The following is a 17,875-nucleotide window of genomic DNA, read 5'->3' on the forward strand; positions in this document are numbered from 1 at the left end:
TGATGTGTTTATTAATTAGAATATTTATATCATCCATTACGTTGCCATTTCAGCGAATATATCTTCAAAACTTTGCCCTACATATGATTTGTTCTGAGGATGCGCATTGCGATCATGTGGGAAACGTTAGCAATTAATCGATACTTTAGTTTATATTACATCTTTCATTGCAAGAGCATTGTTACACAAATGAAATGTTGATGCGGACAAAACAGTTGATGTCGGCCTCATGCGAGCCCGACGACAGATGCGTGTGATGTGATTGTGACATCAGCAGCGTTTGTGGCGCGCAAACTTTTGAGAAAGTGAAACCAGGTTGACTGGGTTCGTACCTCGTCGAAACGATAATGTTTGTTTTGGACGTCAGCAAACTTGTTTCGATTAAGTGTTGACTTTGGTTGATTGTATGATCTGAACCTGTCCAACGCTCTGCTTTAATTCACCGAGCTTCTGTGCTGCATCATACAGCAGCAACACTGGTAGAGATCTAATGTTTTTACAATCAGTATCGCTTTGTGTTACTTTAAAACTGCTCAAGATGATTCTTAAGATTTTTTTAGAAGCATCCGCCTCTTCCAAACGGTGTGCATGCCTTGTGCTTGTGATGCATGGGTACCATGATAGGATGCAGAAATATATAATCTCTTCAAACGTAGCAACTTTAATGCGCATCGCACAATCAGGTTTGGCAACACTGCACCGAGCTTGTTCAGGGACTTCATTTCGCGAGAGCTGTGGAGTCGAAGTGGAACAGTTTGGTTCAACTTCACATTCCACGTGGAAGGAATCGTTATTCCAGAAGGGTTATAGAGTTCCTGTTCCTGGAATGTAATATTTCAAGCCCCACTTCCAGCAACGTGGCAGCCCCATGTCACGTGGGCGGTGGTCAGGAGTTCGTAATTCATGAATTGTACGTTTTTTTCAGATATTGTGAAATAAAGTTTTAGCATTGCATTGACTGTACGAATACGTTGAAAACACGTCAGGAATACATCAGGAACACATTAGGAACTCACAACCATGGGAGGTTTATTTTCCAAGAATTCCAAGTCAAAGAACGATGGTGAGGATTCGATAACTTCATTGTTTAAAGTTGGTTTGTTGTCATAATGACGATGACGTCATGATATATTAGCGAACAGTCAGTGATTATCGTGGCCGCTGTGCTCGTTTATTGTCGCATAGAAGGAAGTGCTGGTTTGATTGACAGCTTAAACATCGCGTTTATCATACGTCGGGCGAGTTAAGTTTATTATAAAATTGCTAAAAACTTACCTCTAATCGACGTTATGTTATCAAACATGAAATCAACCTAGAAGTGTTTGTTTTATATTGTGGGAAATTACCTAATATGCAACTATCTGTTGAGCCACCAAACCTAACAAAGGAAATGTATTTTCAACCAGCAGGCACCTTCATTCCATGGTCTCAGATGAAGTCGATATTTTGTGACTGAACTCGAGAGCCACAAAATACTTTCCACCTTTGACCGTTGCAAGTCGCTGTTCCTCCCTTCATGAGGGGGGAGTGCAACAACCTGTTCATTTATTTCTCGGCAGCCGAAAGCCGATTGTAGCAAGAACTGACAGCGATAGACACGTGTTTTGCTTATGGGCCAGGCTCATCAGTATCGCACCAATAATTCATGCCACATAGAATCGACAGTCAGTTACTAACCATTGTGGCATGAATTGGTGGTGCGATACTGACGAGCCCAACCTCATGGGCGAAACACGCTGTCTCGATGTCAATTCTTACTACAATACTTTTTTAAGTAAAGGCTAGGCCCACCGCCAATAACTGTGGTTAGCGTCAGGAAGAGCATCCGGCTGGAAAATCTTTGCTCCAAAATATTATATGATGATGATGATGAATCGGCTGCCGAGAAACATATCGTTACTTGGAATTCTTTATACTTACCGGCGCATTCCGCTAAATTGAGAAATGTGTTTGGTTCAGATTGAAATTCTCGCTTTGCTCACTCAAAGGTCATCGGAAAGAATTTAGAAGCAAATTGTCACAGGGATGATATTTTCTTCTGGCCGTTCTCGTGCGTAGTTTGATGAACAGTTTGTCAACGAGTTGTGTTTTTACATTGGAGTGATGACGTAGCAAGTGGTCAAGAACGCAATCAACGTCCGACCACGTTTGAAGTGTTTCGCTGAGTTGAATTGACCTGGAATTGAACCAGGATTCACTAAAATTCATAAACGAAAATTTGGGCTTCAACTAAAACTTCCGAATGCAATTTGTCGCTTGTGCAGAGGCGATCAATTTTTGAGTTACTCTTTGACTCTAGATCTAATTGCGCCTGTTGACTGATGAAAGATAACGACGCGACTCTTTTAAGAACATTTGTACAACGCCACATCCAATGTGCAAACTATGTTCCTGGGCGCTGTACATGACGAAGTGGCAACATAATTCTTAGTCATTATGTTCAGTGAAATATGTTTTCGAGCGCGTGTTGAATGTATTTAAATTTTCAGCTTCTTTCACACAAATAGGGTAACAACTCCAGCAAGTGGCTGCAACAACTGGGAAGGTGCGATTTCCATATTGCGTCTTACGTATGAGAGATGAGGTTAACCTAGTGAGGTCGCGCTGTCATTGTCTCAATTGTCTCATCCATCCCGGCGGTGGTCAGCCTCGTTGTAAGTTTTACTGATGAAGTTCACAATCGCAGTGACCATCCCGTCTGTTGGTTTGTCTCGTCACAATCATATTGTTTCTGCTTTCACTCCAAACCCCGTCCTCACACAACCCCTTGCTGCATAGTACTTTGTGGAATGTAATGGAATAAAAACGCGGTGAGGTGAATTTGTAGCGCCACCTTGCGAAAGTGGAAGTATGAAAGTTCTACCGCTTGATGGTTTCATTGAGTTAAACTTGGTATAGCAGCACTGGACGAAGCTACACTCACCTGACTTTCCATCACCTGTCCTGAAATTTGAACAATCCGTTCTCATATGAAAGAAGAAGAACACATAATAACTACATGAAACACGTTGGCAGCTACTTTAACCATAAAAAAGTATGTAAAGCAACAAAACCTTAAAGGCATCCTAAATGAAAATTTCAAACCGGAATTAAGCATTAAAATGAGTAAACTGAACATTCAAGAATACATTTCAAAAACAATTACCCAAAAAAATTTGTTTTCAATGGCGCTGTCAAGGCCCAAAGTCCAGTGTTTCATTTATTTTCATTTTTTTCAAAATGACCAAAACGTGCAAACACTGCTCGAGAATACGTAATAAAAGACAGCAATAACAAAAGCCACGTTACCACATCTGATGTTTTGAGCAAACTGTCTGCTGTTTTGATGTTGAAATGCGCTGTTTTGATGTAAATACATACATAGCCTACAGTCAAATCGCCCGCAGTAACAATTATTGCGTGATCCGTTGATTGCTAGTCTTTTGTTACGTAGTCTGTACAGTCGCATGCTTCGTTGCTCAGGCCCAATCTCATCTTGAAAGCTCTGACAAAAGTACGCGCACAATGGTGGTCAGACCGCAATGGGGCAAAATTTTATTGAAAATCGTTTTATGGTAGCATGTTAAACACAAAGAACGTGGAAAATCGCCAAGTCAGGTTTTTCCTTTAGTGTCCCTTTAAGCAACAAGACAGCTCGTTTAGACAACGCAGCAACAAAATTTAATTGTTTTGAAGATACAACGAAACAAGCTAAACGCATCTTTGATGGCGTCTCGAACATCAGCGTTGCGTTTGGTTGGTTCGAGGGATTTTGTCATGTCCGGAGAAGGAGTCGTCGAAAGAAAGGCTGACTGCGACTTCTGCTAGATATAAAACAATTAAACATTTGTTTACAATCTTCTTTCAAAATATTTAATTTCTTGTTTTCTGTTTTGCACTTCAGAAAGCAGAATTGTTTGTTTTTGTGAAAATTGCTACTTCAATTTCGATTGCAACTTAATGTGAAATTTAAATGAAATAAACGAACAATTTAACTAAATCTGGCAACCCTCATTAATCTGGCATCACTGAAGCTTGAGTCGGCCAGTGATAAACCAAGGAATCCTACTCGTATATTTCTCCCGACTCCACTACAGCTCTGATAAGAACCAGGCCGGGTTCAAACACACGAAATCTAAATTCAGTTATGTTGCATGGCTTCACATGGCTGTGACACAACAAAGTGAGCTCCCCACGAATGCTCTAACACCGAGAAACAGCCTTATCATCATGTCATGGTTGCTTGCGGATGGACGGGGTCATTCAAGGTCACTTGTTGCTACGAACCGGAAAGATACATCGCATTTCGTTCTGTTGCTTTCATTCATTTCTCATGGTTTGTCCTAATTACATGATCGTGTGTCCGCTGACGAAGTGCGTATGACATGGGATCCCTGTTCGTGGCTTGGGGAAATATCTGTTGTAGCCCCTAAACAGTAAATAACATACTACAAAAAGTGCTCAATGCCAAGCGAAAAGCCAAGCAGAGCGAATTACATTAAATGTAGTTACTATTATGTAAAACCCTAACGCAAAGCCTGTTTCACCTTTAAAAGGGGGGCCATCAGAAGGTCCTTATTCAATTAGAATAAGGATTTTATTTGAATAAGGCCCTTCTGATGACCCCCTGTTAGGGTGAAACAGCCTGTATAGGTTTTTAGTAAATAATAACTATATTTGATGTTATAACCCCTGTATGACCCCCGTTGAATCCCCCTAAGTTGTAGGAACCTGATGGCGTTGCAAGGTCAAATAAGTGATTTGCAGCCACGTACTTGGGGGATTTATTTTGTTGCAGTTTTGTACCTTTTTCCATAAATATGTTTTGTAAGCGATAGTGTCTTGTCCTTCGCCAGGTTGCCCTCGGACCGATTGTTTGCTGCTATGACGCCATAAGTCTAAAACATGCCCATTGGCGAGTTGTTTTTGTTAAAGTATTTTTGAATATTCATAATCGCGATTGTCAGGAATAGACGCTCGCCTTATTAGCTAAGCGCACTCCACAGAACTAGCATCTTCCTTATAAGGACGTGCCGCGCGACCGCTTTCTCGACTTATTGTTTCGCCTTTTGTGGCGCACCGCATCGGCGATGACGTCACCACTGTTCATCGAACACGCCATATCAGGTATAAGTTGAACTTGTGTCGTGCTGGGAGGATGGGGCAAGTGGGCGCTGTTGCGTTATTGCGTAGACAATCAGTTGCTCGAGATAAAATTGTCAGCTTGATATAAATCCCGATATTTAGAATTATTTGCAATAGTTTGATACGAGAAGTGAACACTAATATTGCGGTAAACGAATAACACGCTGTTGTCTTGACAATATGATTTATCGTGACGTTGTTGTTACGTCATCAGATGTGTGGTTCGTGGTTTATTGAAGGAATTTTTTTCGATTATCTGCAAATCGGAATTTGACGTTTTGCTGACGTTTGCATTTGCTTTCACTTGAAAGTGGTGGATTTTGGTTGATGATGTCACACTTTCTATCATGTGTGATGTCAGAATGAGGTGGCTACATCACAAGCACAGCAGACCAACCCTCCCAAGCGCGAGAGGCGATGCGCGTGATGAGAAAAACGCTGATGACGCGTCGAGGAATGCAGCCAGCCAGCCAGTAAGCGATCCAGTCACGTAGTTGGTCAGCAGAAGCAGTGGAGACGGGTGGGAGCGCGGTGGGCTTGCCAGGAGCTCCAGAGAACAGAGAACATTCAGAATATTCAAGTGTAGTTGATTTATAAGAAATTAGCGTTTCCTGTGAAGAGTCTGATCACTTGTTGATGGATATGAACAAACGATAAGGCTCCGAACTGTTGGAAAAAAAGTTGTGCAATTTTGCAAAGTGAAAGCTGCAGCCATCGCGATGTTCTTTCAACCTAGAACTATCTAAACGCGTTTCCGTCACAAAGCGTGTTTATTTTACAACAGAGCCACAGCTTTTATGACCGTCTGGTTGATGTTTGCTTTTGTTGGATGCGAAGTTTTGATAATATTTTATAGCCAGTTTCCAAGCCAACAAACCAGTTCTTTTTACATTGGTTCAACATCTAAAGTTAAATCAATGAGAAACCGACTGACGTGTTGGCTGGTTTGCGCTGGTTCAGTGTTTGTTTGAAGTTAACTTTATCATTTAATTGTTAAATTTATGGAAAGCTGTTAGCCTGGCAAGGAGGAAGTGAGGTTGAGGCTTTTCCTTGTTTTGCATCAAATTTGCATGAATTAATGTTTGTTACTGAAACGACAACTCTCCTGCCAATCAAACCACCGCCTCGAATCGCACAAATAATGAAATTTAGATTTTGCAACTTTAGGTGACGGCATTTTGATTGGATCTAAAATGAATGGCGTTGTGTGTTGTGACGTCACAGTATAAAGTGAACAGCGCGTACTTGACAGAATCGCTGTGAAAACAATCCGCAGGTTTGTTTTCAATTTGAAGCTGACAAAGCTGAAAGTCCGCTTTCTGTCTGTGATAGCCAGCGTAGCAAAAGAGACCGCTACTGTAACATCATAACTATTTCTTCAGTAACGAAACGTCATAAAAAGGTTAACAAACGTATCGCTTTCACTGGAGTGCGTTTGTGGTTTTAACAAAACTTGAATTCCATGAAAACTTTCCAGGAATTCGATGGAAGTTTGAGGGAGGAAAGCTGTGGAACTTTTGTCATGCAGTGTCATGTGGCGTTGTTTGCATTGTTGCAACGTTGAGGAACGCAAAAGTGATGCAGTTACTATGGAATGACTGTGATGCTGTTGCAATATTCATCAGCGCAACTTTGTGGCAGCAAATAAACTTATTTTGAAAAAATGTAGAAAGTTCTTGAACGTTCCAATGATTAGGGCACACGCGCTTTGTTCACTTGTGTCGGATCCTAATTGGGTTGGGGCGCCATCAGTGAAGCCCCTCACTCGTGATAACTTCACCAGCTCAGCGTCTGGTGTGTATTGTGGTCGTCCTTTTGTTGTGCGCATGAGCACTAGCTGCAGCGATATGAGTTTGTCGTTGTTAGCAACGTTTTATTTATATTAATCAAACGCTCGCAGAGGTTAAATCTATGGACTGGTCTGCCAGGTACAGAGCTTCCTGGCAATTTATCAGCGGAGGTCGCGACAACTGAAGCGATTCCTCTCGAGGTCACCTCAGTCTGAACGAACATTATTGCTTTCAATTATTGCGTCACAATAACAGCGTCTTGCCAGCACATACGCAGCCGACCTTGCAGCGAGGTCAACCTCATTAAACTTAAAAGGCTTCATGTAATCATGTGATTTATTTCCCTATATAGTGGTTGGCATTGGCAACCACATCGGCTGCTTTGTTGGAGGGAAGCGGATCTTGTGTTAACAAATTGCCTCATAGCTTCAATGTAATGTTTCGTGATCACATAATTCCTTCATCGTGATCCCATTGTCTGATGGCCGCCGGCTCCCGCGTCTGATGGTGGAATTGTTGTTGAGATGAACGACTCCCGGCCAGGGCCGGATTTAGCTGATGGGGGGCCCGGGGCACTTTTAGATCGGGGGCCCCCCTGCAAATTTTTTTTTCGCGCCTGTGGCGCGAAAAACCACCTCTGCGTCTACAGTAACATTAATCCAGCACTGCACAGCATTTTGCAGAAACTTCAAAGGCTGAAAGGAAGAAAAAATAACACAAAATCACATTTTTTCCACGTAGGGGGGCCCTTCAAAAGTCGGGGGGCCCGGGGCACCTGCCCCCTCTGCCCCCCCCTAAATCCGGGCCTGCTCCCGGCACGATATTTTGTCGCGTTTTTTCTATCGAGTCTTCTGAATGTGATTGGCAAGAACTTGCCACATTGTTCCGCAACAAAGGTGGGCGCTGAAAGATCCTACTCGCTGTGGTTCTCATGGCAACATCCCTGAAACTGGTTAGAAAGTGACATCAGCGTAACCTTCCACCGTTTGTTGCCAAGGAAACTTGATGACGCAACAAAACGTTACGTCATTTGCTCTGGAAGGTGAAACGCTCGCGACGTAACGTGCTTGATTCATGTGATTTTATTCTATCACTAGTTGCAAAGTTCATCTGGTGAAAGTAAACGCAGCAACATTGAAGTTGATTTCTTGCTTCACTGACGTTTCACGCAGGTCATGGGGCGTCAGTGAAGCAATAAAACAACTTGTACGCTTTTGCGTTTACTTTCGCATTCATCAGATGGAAGTTGCAAGTAGAGCCAGGAACGAAGTAGATCCTGTCGCGCCCCTCTTGTCTTGTGTCACTTGTGTGGATTGTTTCAGACAGGACATGCGGGTTATACATTAACTACAATCTAGCCTGCAACCTTGCCTTTTTTACATTGCTTCGATGTCGCTAAACGTTTAAGTAACAAGAAACCGGCGAATTTGTGCTGTTAGGGAGGACCTTCTGTTATTTGTCCTTTAGCTGTAAACCTGGTATGTGTCTGACACGCCTGGATTTGTTACAACATCATTTCTTCGTTAATGGATGTTATAGTTATTTCTCCTTTGCCATCCCATCATTAATATTTGCTGAGCGGCCGCGCGTTCAACGGAGCGGAACTATTTGCAGTCGAGCGGATGAACACCAAACAAGTTATATTGATAGTTTCAAATTGTATGGAATTTGTTCAAGAAATTTTGTCGATAAAATATTTTCACAAAAACTTGCAAGTTTTCATCAACAATTGGTTTTGATTGAGCGTGGTTGTGATATCACAGTAGCCCCAGTGTGCTGCAAGAATAGAAACTGATGCTGCTATTCACTGTATATTTCGTCTTGATTGTGCTTGTGAAGCAAACGCTCAAGCTAGGATGGTAGTTATTGAGCAATGAATACTAAAAAGTTTGGGTGTTCAGGATAATTATCGTTTCTAGCACGAGTTGCAACTTATCTGATAAAAGTAAAAGCAGTAAAGCGATAAAACAACTTGTGTGTCTTTGCTTTTACTTTCACTTTCATCAGATGAACGTTGCAACTAGTGCTAGAAACGACAATATTCCTGATGAACTGTGTGATTTCGTGTGTGATGTTAGCCGATGGTCGGGACCACCGGGCACCGGATTGGTCGGTCTGTGGGAGGATAAGTTTGACCTCCTTTCGCATGATAGGTTTGTATGTGTAGAAAGACCTGATTGCCCACTCAAGTCCTCTCAGTCAGGGGTAGATGTGCAATGACGTCATGTGGTTGTCAGGTGGTAGCGATCTTTCAGCGAGAGATGCGGGCTCCCGTTGTGTGTTAACTCGCTGCTTTTGTGACGTTGCATTACTCCTTAATGACTTTGTAACGTCACCATATTGCATCCGCGTTGAATCAGCATCGGAACCGCCATCGACTGTTGTGTTGCCAGTTGTGGTGTTTCCGGATAGACTCAGAGGAGTAGTTGGCGTTTAGAGCGAGGTAACGCAGCAGGGTTAATTTATTTTGTTCAATCAATCCTCCAGATGGATTGTTGCCAAACTGTGATGAGAGAAGCGTCAAAAGTGCCAGCTGATGTGCACGAAAGGACCATACATCAATTTGTGACTTTGTTTTATCAGTGTGCAGTGTGCTGTACTTGATCTACTATTCCACGGACGTAAAACTAATTTAGCGCAGTTGAATGTTTTCTGTTAAAGTTATTTCAGAAGGTAATTCTAGTGAAAACAAGGTATTTGCTGCCTGGAATCAACTTTAAATAGTTTGAAAGATCCTGTCAGTGAGACGTTTGATCCACGTAAGAAGATACTGTGTTTTCGGAGGGGTTTGAACCCACAGCCTTCCGATCACTTATTCATTCCTCATCACAGTTCAAAGCACTGACTTGTTTCAGCAGCTTCGAAACGGAAGTCCTTTTATTTCCTGTTTTATACGCACCAACGTCTTACGCTCTTCTGACTGACTTCTACGGTGAAGTCACGTGTGAAAATATGGGCAATGATGCTTCAAATCGCCATGTACTTGCATTGCTTCTATAGCTCCTAAACTCCAGTGAACGCTAAAAATATTAATCAACATATATTAGTAGTGCGGCTCCTTCAGTAATTCTGACATTTTTCTATGTCCCTTGTGTGGCAAAGCAAATGCAGCTCTGGCGCACCTGATGTTCTTTCAAGTGATTTCCTGCATTAAACCGATGACTTCTAATTAACCACATGCTCCAATCAATTTGTCGCAACTACCACAACAAAGCAGCTGTGTTGTCACATACGAGGTTGCCTACGCCTGCGCGTAGTTTGTTAGGAACAAACTTTTCAAGGCGATTTTTCAACAAATCCAAATTTTAGTCGCATTCCGACGTCAGCGAAACGACATCGCGTGAACTGCCTGAGCCTGAGGTTTAGGCGTTGCCGACGATAACTTGAAAGTGAAATGCAAACGTCTGGTCCAACTTGACGCGGCAGTTTTGTAGTTTTTCGTATGTTTGGGATCTTCGAATGTTGCACGACAAAAAGTTTTAATTTCTCAGTTTCAGTTTTCTGGTGTAGGCTGAGAAGTCGCAAACAATTGTCGCCTGCCACCGTTGCATTCAGATTGTTTGTATTTGTTCCAGTCCGACAGCGCGTAAACTACAATCACAACACCCGGGTGGATAATTACGTTTGATCCAGTTCTGGTGCTAGGATGACAGCGAAAGTTCATAAGGTCAACAAAGTCAGCTGCCACCTTCATACAAACAACAAAATAAGAGATAAAAGTAAAAAGAGTAGTAAACAGTAAACACTAAACAGTAAGAGAAGATGAAAACAGTGTTGTTTGAAACGCTTGCGGAATGAAGTTTAGTGTCTACCTTTTTACATTTTGGGCTCTTCATTTTTTTATTATTTCGTTCTTCTTCAACAAGCAGCGCTGAGAAAAGCAAGTTCAGATGAAACTCAAGTGTTGAGATCTTCACCATGGGGATCTCTTGAGATTATTTCGCATTTTATCGGAAGTTTAAAAATCTTATGAGGCTAATCATTAAATCTTAATGCTGCAGGTGCTAAGAGTAAAAAGAAACCAGAATCTGATTCCTCTCCTGACCCAGCATCCGGTGAAGATCGAGAACAAAAGCAGGAAGAGCCGAAGCAGGAAGAACAATCCCCAGAACAACAAACCGAAGAGGTGCGTTGGTTGCTAAGCAACAGGGATGATTGTGATATCACTGGAGCGAATGGATGACGGATGCGTTTATTTTTTTATTTAAGATGTAGCCTAGATACTTTCTTTCTCCCCTCCAATGCCAAAGCTTCTTATTTTGGATACAATCTTATGCTGCCTATGTCTTGATTGTCCTACCTAACTTGTAAGGCGCTATGGTTTGCTAGCTTTTTATTTTTATTAGACTTTTCGTATCTTAATAAAAAAGTGTTGTGAAAATATGAAATGTTGTTTCAGACCAAACCAGAAGTGATGGCTGAAGCAAAACGTGATCTCTCTGCCGTGTCCGACTTCGACAAGACCAAGTTGAAGGAGACGCAGACGACAGAGAAGCAGAACCTCCCGACAACAACGCGTGAGTAGCGATCATTGGCTCACGTGCTTCATTTGCGAGAATCTTTACAAATGTCCGAAGACTGAGCTCAGATGCGTTTCACACAGAGACTTACACTTCACTCACAGCCTAGTGTGACGTTGCATTTAAGAATTAATGTCAATTCAATCTTTAGATATATTGTCAGATTCCTGATGAGGGCTTGCCGAAAACGTTCGACTCTTAAAACTATTTGGAATTATGTAAAATATATTCTCATAATACTTAACCCTGTTGTGCCTTGCCTGTCTGTGTTTCAATAAAGCAAACTTTCTCCCTAAGCTAGATACAATGGATTTCAAAAGAACGCCTACGTCACTTTGCTTACGTCATATGTACAAAGTTCTAGTTGCAATCTTTGAAGTCGCCTTCACTTAATTTGGATCGAGGATTGTTACAAACTTTATTGCTGGCATGAACCCTTCGTGCTGCTTTATCAGCAATTTTGTTAGATTGCTGACGAAGTAAAAAGTTGTAACCCAGACAGCAAATCGGTCGTTTTTACATTGATTCAACGTCTGCAGATGTTATATCAATGTAAAAAGGAAATGCTTGTTGTCTTGTAAGTTAAGCCGACGAAGTAACTTTAAATTATATTTTCATCTCCAGAAATATCTGACGAGAAATCGCGACAGGAAGCGGCCAGCTACGATCATTCCAAGATGAAGCACGTGGAGACTGTTGAGAAGTCGTCGCTTCCCTCATCGGGAGGTAGGCTCTCGCATTGTTTCCGCCTCTATCTAAATTCTAAATGATCCCAACGTGACACCACAACGCATCGCTGCAACTATTGTGGATGTCACTCACTTTTTCATTGAATGTTCTCGACAATTTCCAACTTTGTTGCAAACATGGAGTCACCATGACCCCCCCCCATCCGAACGATCTCTTCGCTTTCTTGCATCGGTGGGCACCTCCTGAAAGGTGTGCAGGGAATGTAGAAGTCTTATGATCTCGTACAAATGGCTGTACCAGTGCACCAGCTTGTCTTCAACTAATGTGACTTTTGTTAAACCGCTTTCTGCATGTATAAAATCACGCGTTGCATTAACGTAAGACAATGCTGTTCCATTGTCTTTTCTCTTTTTATTCCGCGTACGCCTGAGGCAATGCGAAGGTATTAGTGGCTCGTTAACAAGTTCAGCTTGTTTCGCTGCTGCATTGGTGAGTTCATTTAATTATAGTTCAACGTCGAGATGCATCGTTTTCAAGCAACCGTCCTGCAGCAGTTTGTGAGGTTGACTTCGTCTGAGGCATTGCCATTATTCTCACAACGATTGATGTGCACATTTCTAGATATTGTTCGGGAGCGTGTTCCCCTTGAAGCTGCTTCTGTGAAGAAGGACACATTGAAGCACGTAGAAACACACGAAGCCAACACCTTGCCAAGCCAGTCAGGTAGAGCTTGTAGCAAGCGCACGATTCACTTTCCTGTTTGTTTTTGACTTATTGTCTCATCAAATTTTGAAGTGAAACCAAAAACAACGAATCAGGTTTATTTTCGGTATGACGTCAGGATAGCTGAGCAAGCACAAATGACGTGTGAAACGTAGCGGAATTAAACACAGTTGTGGTTTGCAACTAATCAATTTGCGAAATAAAAGAATCAACATGAGACACTATGTTTCTCGGCAGCCGATTTGTAGCAAGAATTGACAGCGATAGACACGTGTTTCGCCTATGAGGCTGGGCTCATCAGTATCGCACCGTATTCTGCCACAAATTTATTCGACCACCGCTTTACCAGTCAGTTTAACTCTTATCTTTGTGAAAACAAAGAAAGAGCCAACAAAACCAGCAGGCGCCAGGGCAGAGGACATTGTGAAGAAAGGGGCGTTCTTCCCGGCTATCAGCACAAGGCTGAGCACTCACTAGTACAGCGAGCAGCTGCGATTCGCCAACCATAACGGTGTAGCTTCCACGCTAAGCCATTCAGACCATCCAATCAACAATATGTTTCTCGGCAGCCGATTTGTAGCAAGAATTGACAGCGATAGACACGTGTTTCGCCCATGAGGCTGGGCTCATCAGTATCGCACCGTATTCTGCCACAAATTTATTCGGAGAACGCCCCTTTCTTCACAATGTCCTCTGCCCTGGCGCCTGCTGGTTTTGTTGGCTCTTTCTTTGTTTTCACAAAGATAAGAGTTAAACTGACTGGTAAAGCGGTGGTCGAATAAATTTGTGGCAGAATACGGTGCGATACTGATGAGCCCAGCCTCATGGGCGAAACACGTGTCTATCGCTGTCAATTCAAATCGGCTGCCGAGAAACATATTGTTGATTGGATGGTCTGAATGGCTTAGCGTGGAAGCTACACCGTTATGGTTGGCGAATCGCAGCTGCTCGCTGTACTAGTAAGTGCTGATAGCCTTGTGCTGATAGCCGGGAAGAACGCCCCTTTCTTCACAACATGAGACACTGTTGAAAACTTTATCTCAACCCAGGGATGGAGAAACCACGTGGGCCTGGGCCTACCTACTTTATTTTCTGGGTGGGCCTGGCCCACCCACTTTTAAAAGCCAAATTTCTTTGAAAAGGTAGCGAAAACGGCAAATCAGAGAGGGAGTTCCAAAAAAAACGTCTTCACTCATTTGGTACACAGTAGTTTTGATTATTATCTTTGATAGCTCAATGATGAAATTCAATCTTTAAACTTTTCTGTTGAGTCCATTATTGATGTGCATCACGTGTGGATGTGGTTGCGTGTGACTAGTGGAGCAATCTATCAATCAATATAATTATTCTCTATTATGTTCTCTATGGTTAGAACAGTGATATCATTACATATGCACGTACTGTATAATGCTGCATATTATTGCTCCCAGGTGGTATTATAACTGTGTGTGTATTGTTGCCTTTTTATTTGTGTGTACATCGCCACATTTTGTACAGCGCTATGGAGCAATTCAACAATTTTGTAAATGTTTTGACCAAATCCGGCCCAAAAATGGAAAATTTTGCCTGTTGGCACGAAAGGCAATTATAAAACGCAATGTGTAAACCAGGGGTCGGCAACCTTTTTCTAACAGCGGGTCAAAGCCATTTTTTACATGGTCTTGGCAGGCCGTAGCCTGTTAATACCAGTTTTGATAGATTCAGAGGCATGATTTCAAGGCGTTGACGTAGCCTAATGCCTTCAGAATATCGGCTAGTGATATCCTTGAAGGGAGTCAGCTAAACACATTGTTAAATATCAAACTCTTTGTTTACTGCACGCACAAATACTGCCAGCTCAGCTGTAGGCTTATCTGTCGTGTCTGTGCTCTCATCTATTGCCATTGTGAAGAACTGTAGATATACAATAACTTTTTGCTAGATGTTACGTTCTCCAATATATCTTCTCTTCGTCGAGTTACGGTTCTTGTTGAAAGACTTAGGCCAATATCTGAAAAGTAGTTTTTTTTTGTTTTGTTTTCTCTGGACATATGTTTTCAATAACATCTATCTTACACCTTTTCCCAAATTCTCCATCACTATATAGCCTACGATTTCTTGTCTTTTGCTATTGATTGTGCAGTGTGCTACCTTGTAGCTAGCAAAATAATTCTCTGATTTATTCGTTTTCCTTTCCTTTATAACAGAAATTTGCTGTTTTAAAGCTATTTTTGAGTAGATTAACTTTGCCGTTCCTTGTTTGACCCATTAACTTGGAAAAAAATAATATGTTTTGTATCATAATGGCGCTTTATGTTGAGTTCTTTGTTTATACAAACAGAAACGCTTCAAATCAAAGACGTGGACTACTAAAATGATTAATGAAAAGTACTTGTTCTTCCATTCAATTAAGTTATATTGTAACAAACCACTGGCCTGGCCACATATTATTGTAATTTGTAAAGGAGCGGCAGGTCGGATGATTTTTCTTGGCGGGCCGTAGGTTGCCGACTCCTAGTTTAAACGATTTCAAATATTAGGAATGCAACAGTGTTACGGAGGGTCTGGGGGGCAAAGCCCCCCAGAACTTGGATTGACTTTGACTGCTGCGCCTCTGGGCCCACCTACTTTTAAAATGGTTCTTCCATCCCTGTCTCAACCAAGATGCTCCCATTCAGTTATTCGTTTCATGGTAACAAAAGCAACGAACAACTGGTAGCTGTAAATCAACAACATGACTTGAAACGTCAGAGCTATGAAAGGTTTTGCCATCAAACGTTTATTGTGAACTTGCTGGAAGGAAAGGACCAAGTGCTGTGAACAAACCTCGATTCAATGTGTTGTGTAATGTGTTATTGTGTAGGCTAATGTTATATCATTTGTTTGTTATGTTCAAGACATTGCAAGTGAGCGCGCGCCTCTGGAAGCAGCAAGTTACTCGCACGACAAACTGAAACATGTCGAAACCAAAGAAAGTTCCAATCTCCCAACCAAGGAAGGTAAGTGAGGATCCGTTTCATTTTCGAATTACATTTGTTTTGTTGAAAGTTATTCGTGCATTGCTGGGAGTTCACTGTTTCAACCTCCTTGTAGCCTACTTTCCCAACGGCCGATCGGTTCTTTTTACATTGATTCAACATTTGTACTGTAGACGTTGAATCAGCGTAATAACTAATAAAGGACTGATTTGTGGTCTGGAAGCCTGCACTGACCCGGGAGGTGGATGGGGTTTACACTGGAAGTCGCTGCCGACTTAATGATCAAGGTTGGGACAACACAACCCTCCTTTTGCTCCACCTAGTGAAATTATTTGTTGTCACAGAAATAGCGATCGAGCGGGCACCGAGCGACGCCGCGAACTTCGAGCACGACAAACTGAAGCACGTGGAGACCAAAGAGAGCTCCAGTCTCCCAACTAAGGAAGGTAGGGATCGTCAATGATGACTGCAGGGGTGGCCAACAAACAACTTGTTGTTTTGACTCGTCTCATTCGAAGAAGATTCCTGACCTACCTAACCACTGGAGGGAGTATTCACATCGGATGCTATTAACGGTTGTTTGCCATAATCCGTCTCTCAACCGGCAGTTATTCGCCTGTGGCTCATCGTTCCTCTTGTGTGTGTTCTAATTGTTTGTCAAATGCCTGTAGTTTACACCTCATGTGATCTGTTTCCCACCGTATAATTTACTTGTAATCATTCATGTATCATTTGTTCAGTTTGTGCTTTTCAGTCCAGAGTGTCGTTACAGTTATAGTGCAAAGTCAGATTTATCTTACAATTTTCATTTTATGTATATTGCAGATATGTAATTCCTTGAGTTTATTTTTAATTATGTTATATTTGTGTATGTAATACATCATGTTAAACCCGCTGAAGTTACTTTGTTTTATTTCTCAATTATTTATTCATCTGTGTCGTTTCCAGATGTTGCTCAGGAGAAAACGATTAAAAATATTGAAGTTTTCCGAAAGGATTCCCTGAAGAAGATCGAGACAGTGGAGAAGAATACGCTCCCAACTGCTGAAGGTGAGTGAATCTTCGACAAGAAAGATTGCTAAGAAGTTATAACATGAAAAGTTAACCTGTGCTGCTAACATGGAGAGAATTTTGAATCACCAACGAAGTAAGCTTACAGCACATGCGGCCTGCAAGTTATTTTAATGTTTCATTTCCCGTTAGTTAAAAGGGCTAATGATTTGATTGTGGGAATTCTTATCCTCCGGGCCAACGAAGCCGATGAAAGGTTATTCCTGGTCAAGCGCACAACCCGAGAGCCGAACCAGCGCTGCGTGACGAACAAAGTCCGTCGCTTAAAAACACGCGATTACAACCCGTAGGCTACGCGCTCGACCTTGGTGACCGAACCTGCGTCAGTGGTTCTCAACCGTTACCAACTTCGGCCGTAAGATGATTCCCTCCCAACAGACTAACCTTGGCCGACATTAATTTAATTAACTTTATTATTTTGCAGTGATCCAACAAGAGAAGTCTGATACCAGCTAAGCCCCCTGCCGGACCCCCCCAATATTCACCCCTCTCCGCTGGCTTCTTGATGGTTCAGATAATTCAATCTGTACGAACGTTGAGTCATCGTTTAAAGCCAGAACCTGATGGACAGTGTTCCTGTTTTGTTGAAGCTTATTGCGCCGTTGCCAGCTGCAGCAGGCACAGCTGCTGCTCTTAACAAATGATTCCAAACGTTTGTAAATTTCTTTTCTAATCGTTTATTTCAACTTCCCAGATTCCACATTATCCTCCTGCGGCCTCCATTCCATGTACATAAGGTGGTGCGCTTGTTGTTCATAATGACGTAACAGCCGGTGTCGCATTCTATGTGGACCTCCCAGTTCCTAGCCAGCTAGAAACGTCCCTTTTTACATTGACTCAACGTCTACAGATTTGAATTCAGTGCAAAAAGGACCAATTCTTCCAGTTGGTTAGAGAATGGATCGGAGAATCCCCATCCACTGCCACACCGGCACGAGCATATTGTAGCCACATTAGCCCTTCAGCTTGACGCGAAATAAAATACATCAAAGCAAAAGTG

At 42.2% G+C, this 17,875-nt stretch overlaps 1 protein-coding gene across 1 annotated transcript; it reads left to right on the plus strand.

Moving 5' to 3' along the window:
- The first annotated feature begins 929 nt into the window (after nucleotides 1-929).
- Nucleotides 930-17,869, plus strand: LOC145779317 (uncharacterized). The gene is made up of 9 exons (XM_082590873.1): nucleotides 930-1,063; nucleotides 10,916-11,040; nucleotides 11,314-11,431; nucleotides 12,059-12,160; nucleotides 12,746-12,847; nucleotides 15,724-15,825; nucleotides 16,149-16,250; nucleotides 16,753-16,854; nucleotides 17,300-17,869. Exons 1-9 carry the CDS (start codon nucleotides 1,021-1,023, stop codon nucleotides 17,329-17,331), a joined length of 828 nt encoding a protein of 275 aa, XP_082446999.1. The 5' UTR covers nucleotides 930-1,020; the 3' UTR covers nucleotides 17,332-17,869.
- The last annotated feature ends 6 nt before the right edge of the window (nucleotides 17,870-17,875 follow it).

Source organism: Aplidium turbinatum, chromosome 11, assembly GCF_918807975.1.
Source record: "Aplidium turbinatum chromosome 11, kaAplTurb1.1, whole genome shotgun sequence".
Classification (NCBI taxonomy): Eukaryota; Metazoa; Chordata; class Ascidiacea; order Aplousobranchia; family Polyclinidae; genus Aplidium; species Aplidium turbinatum.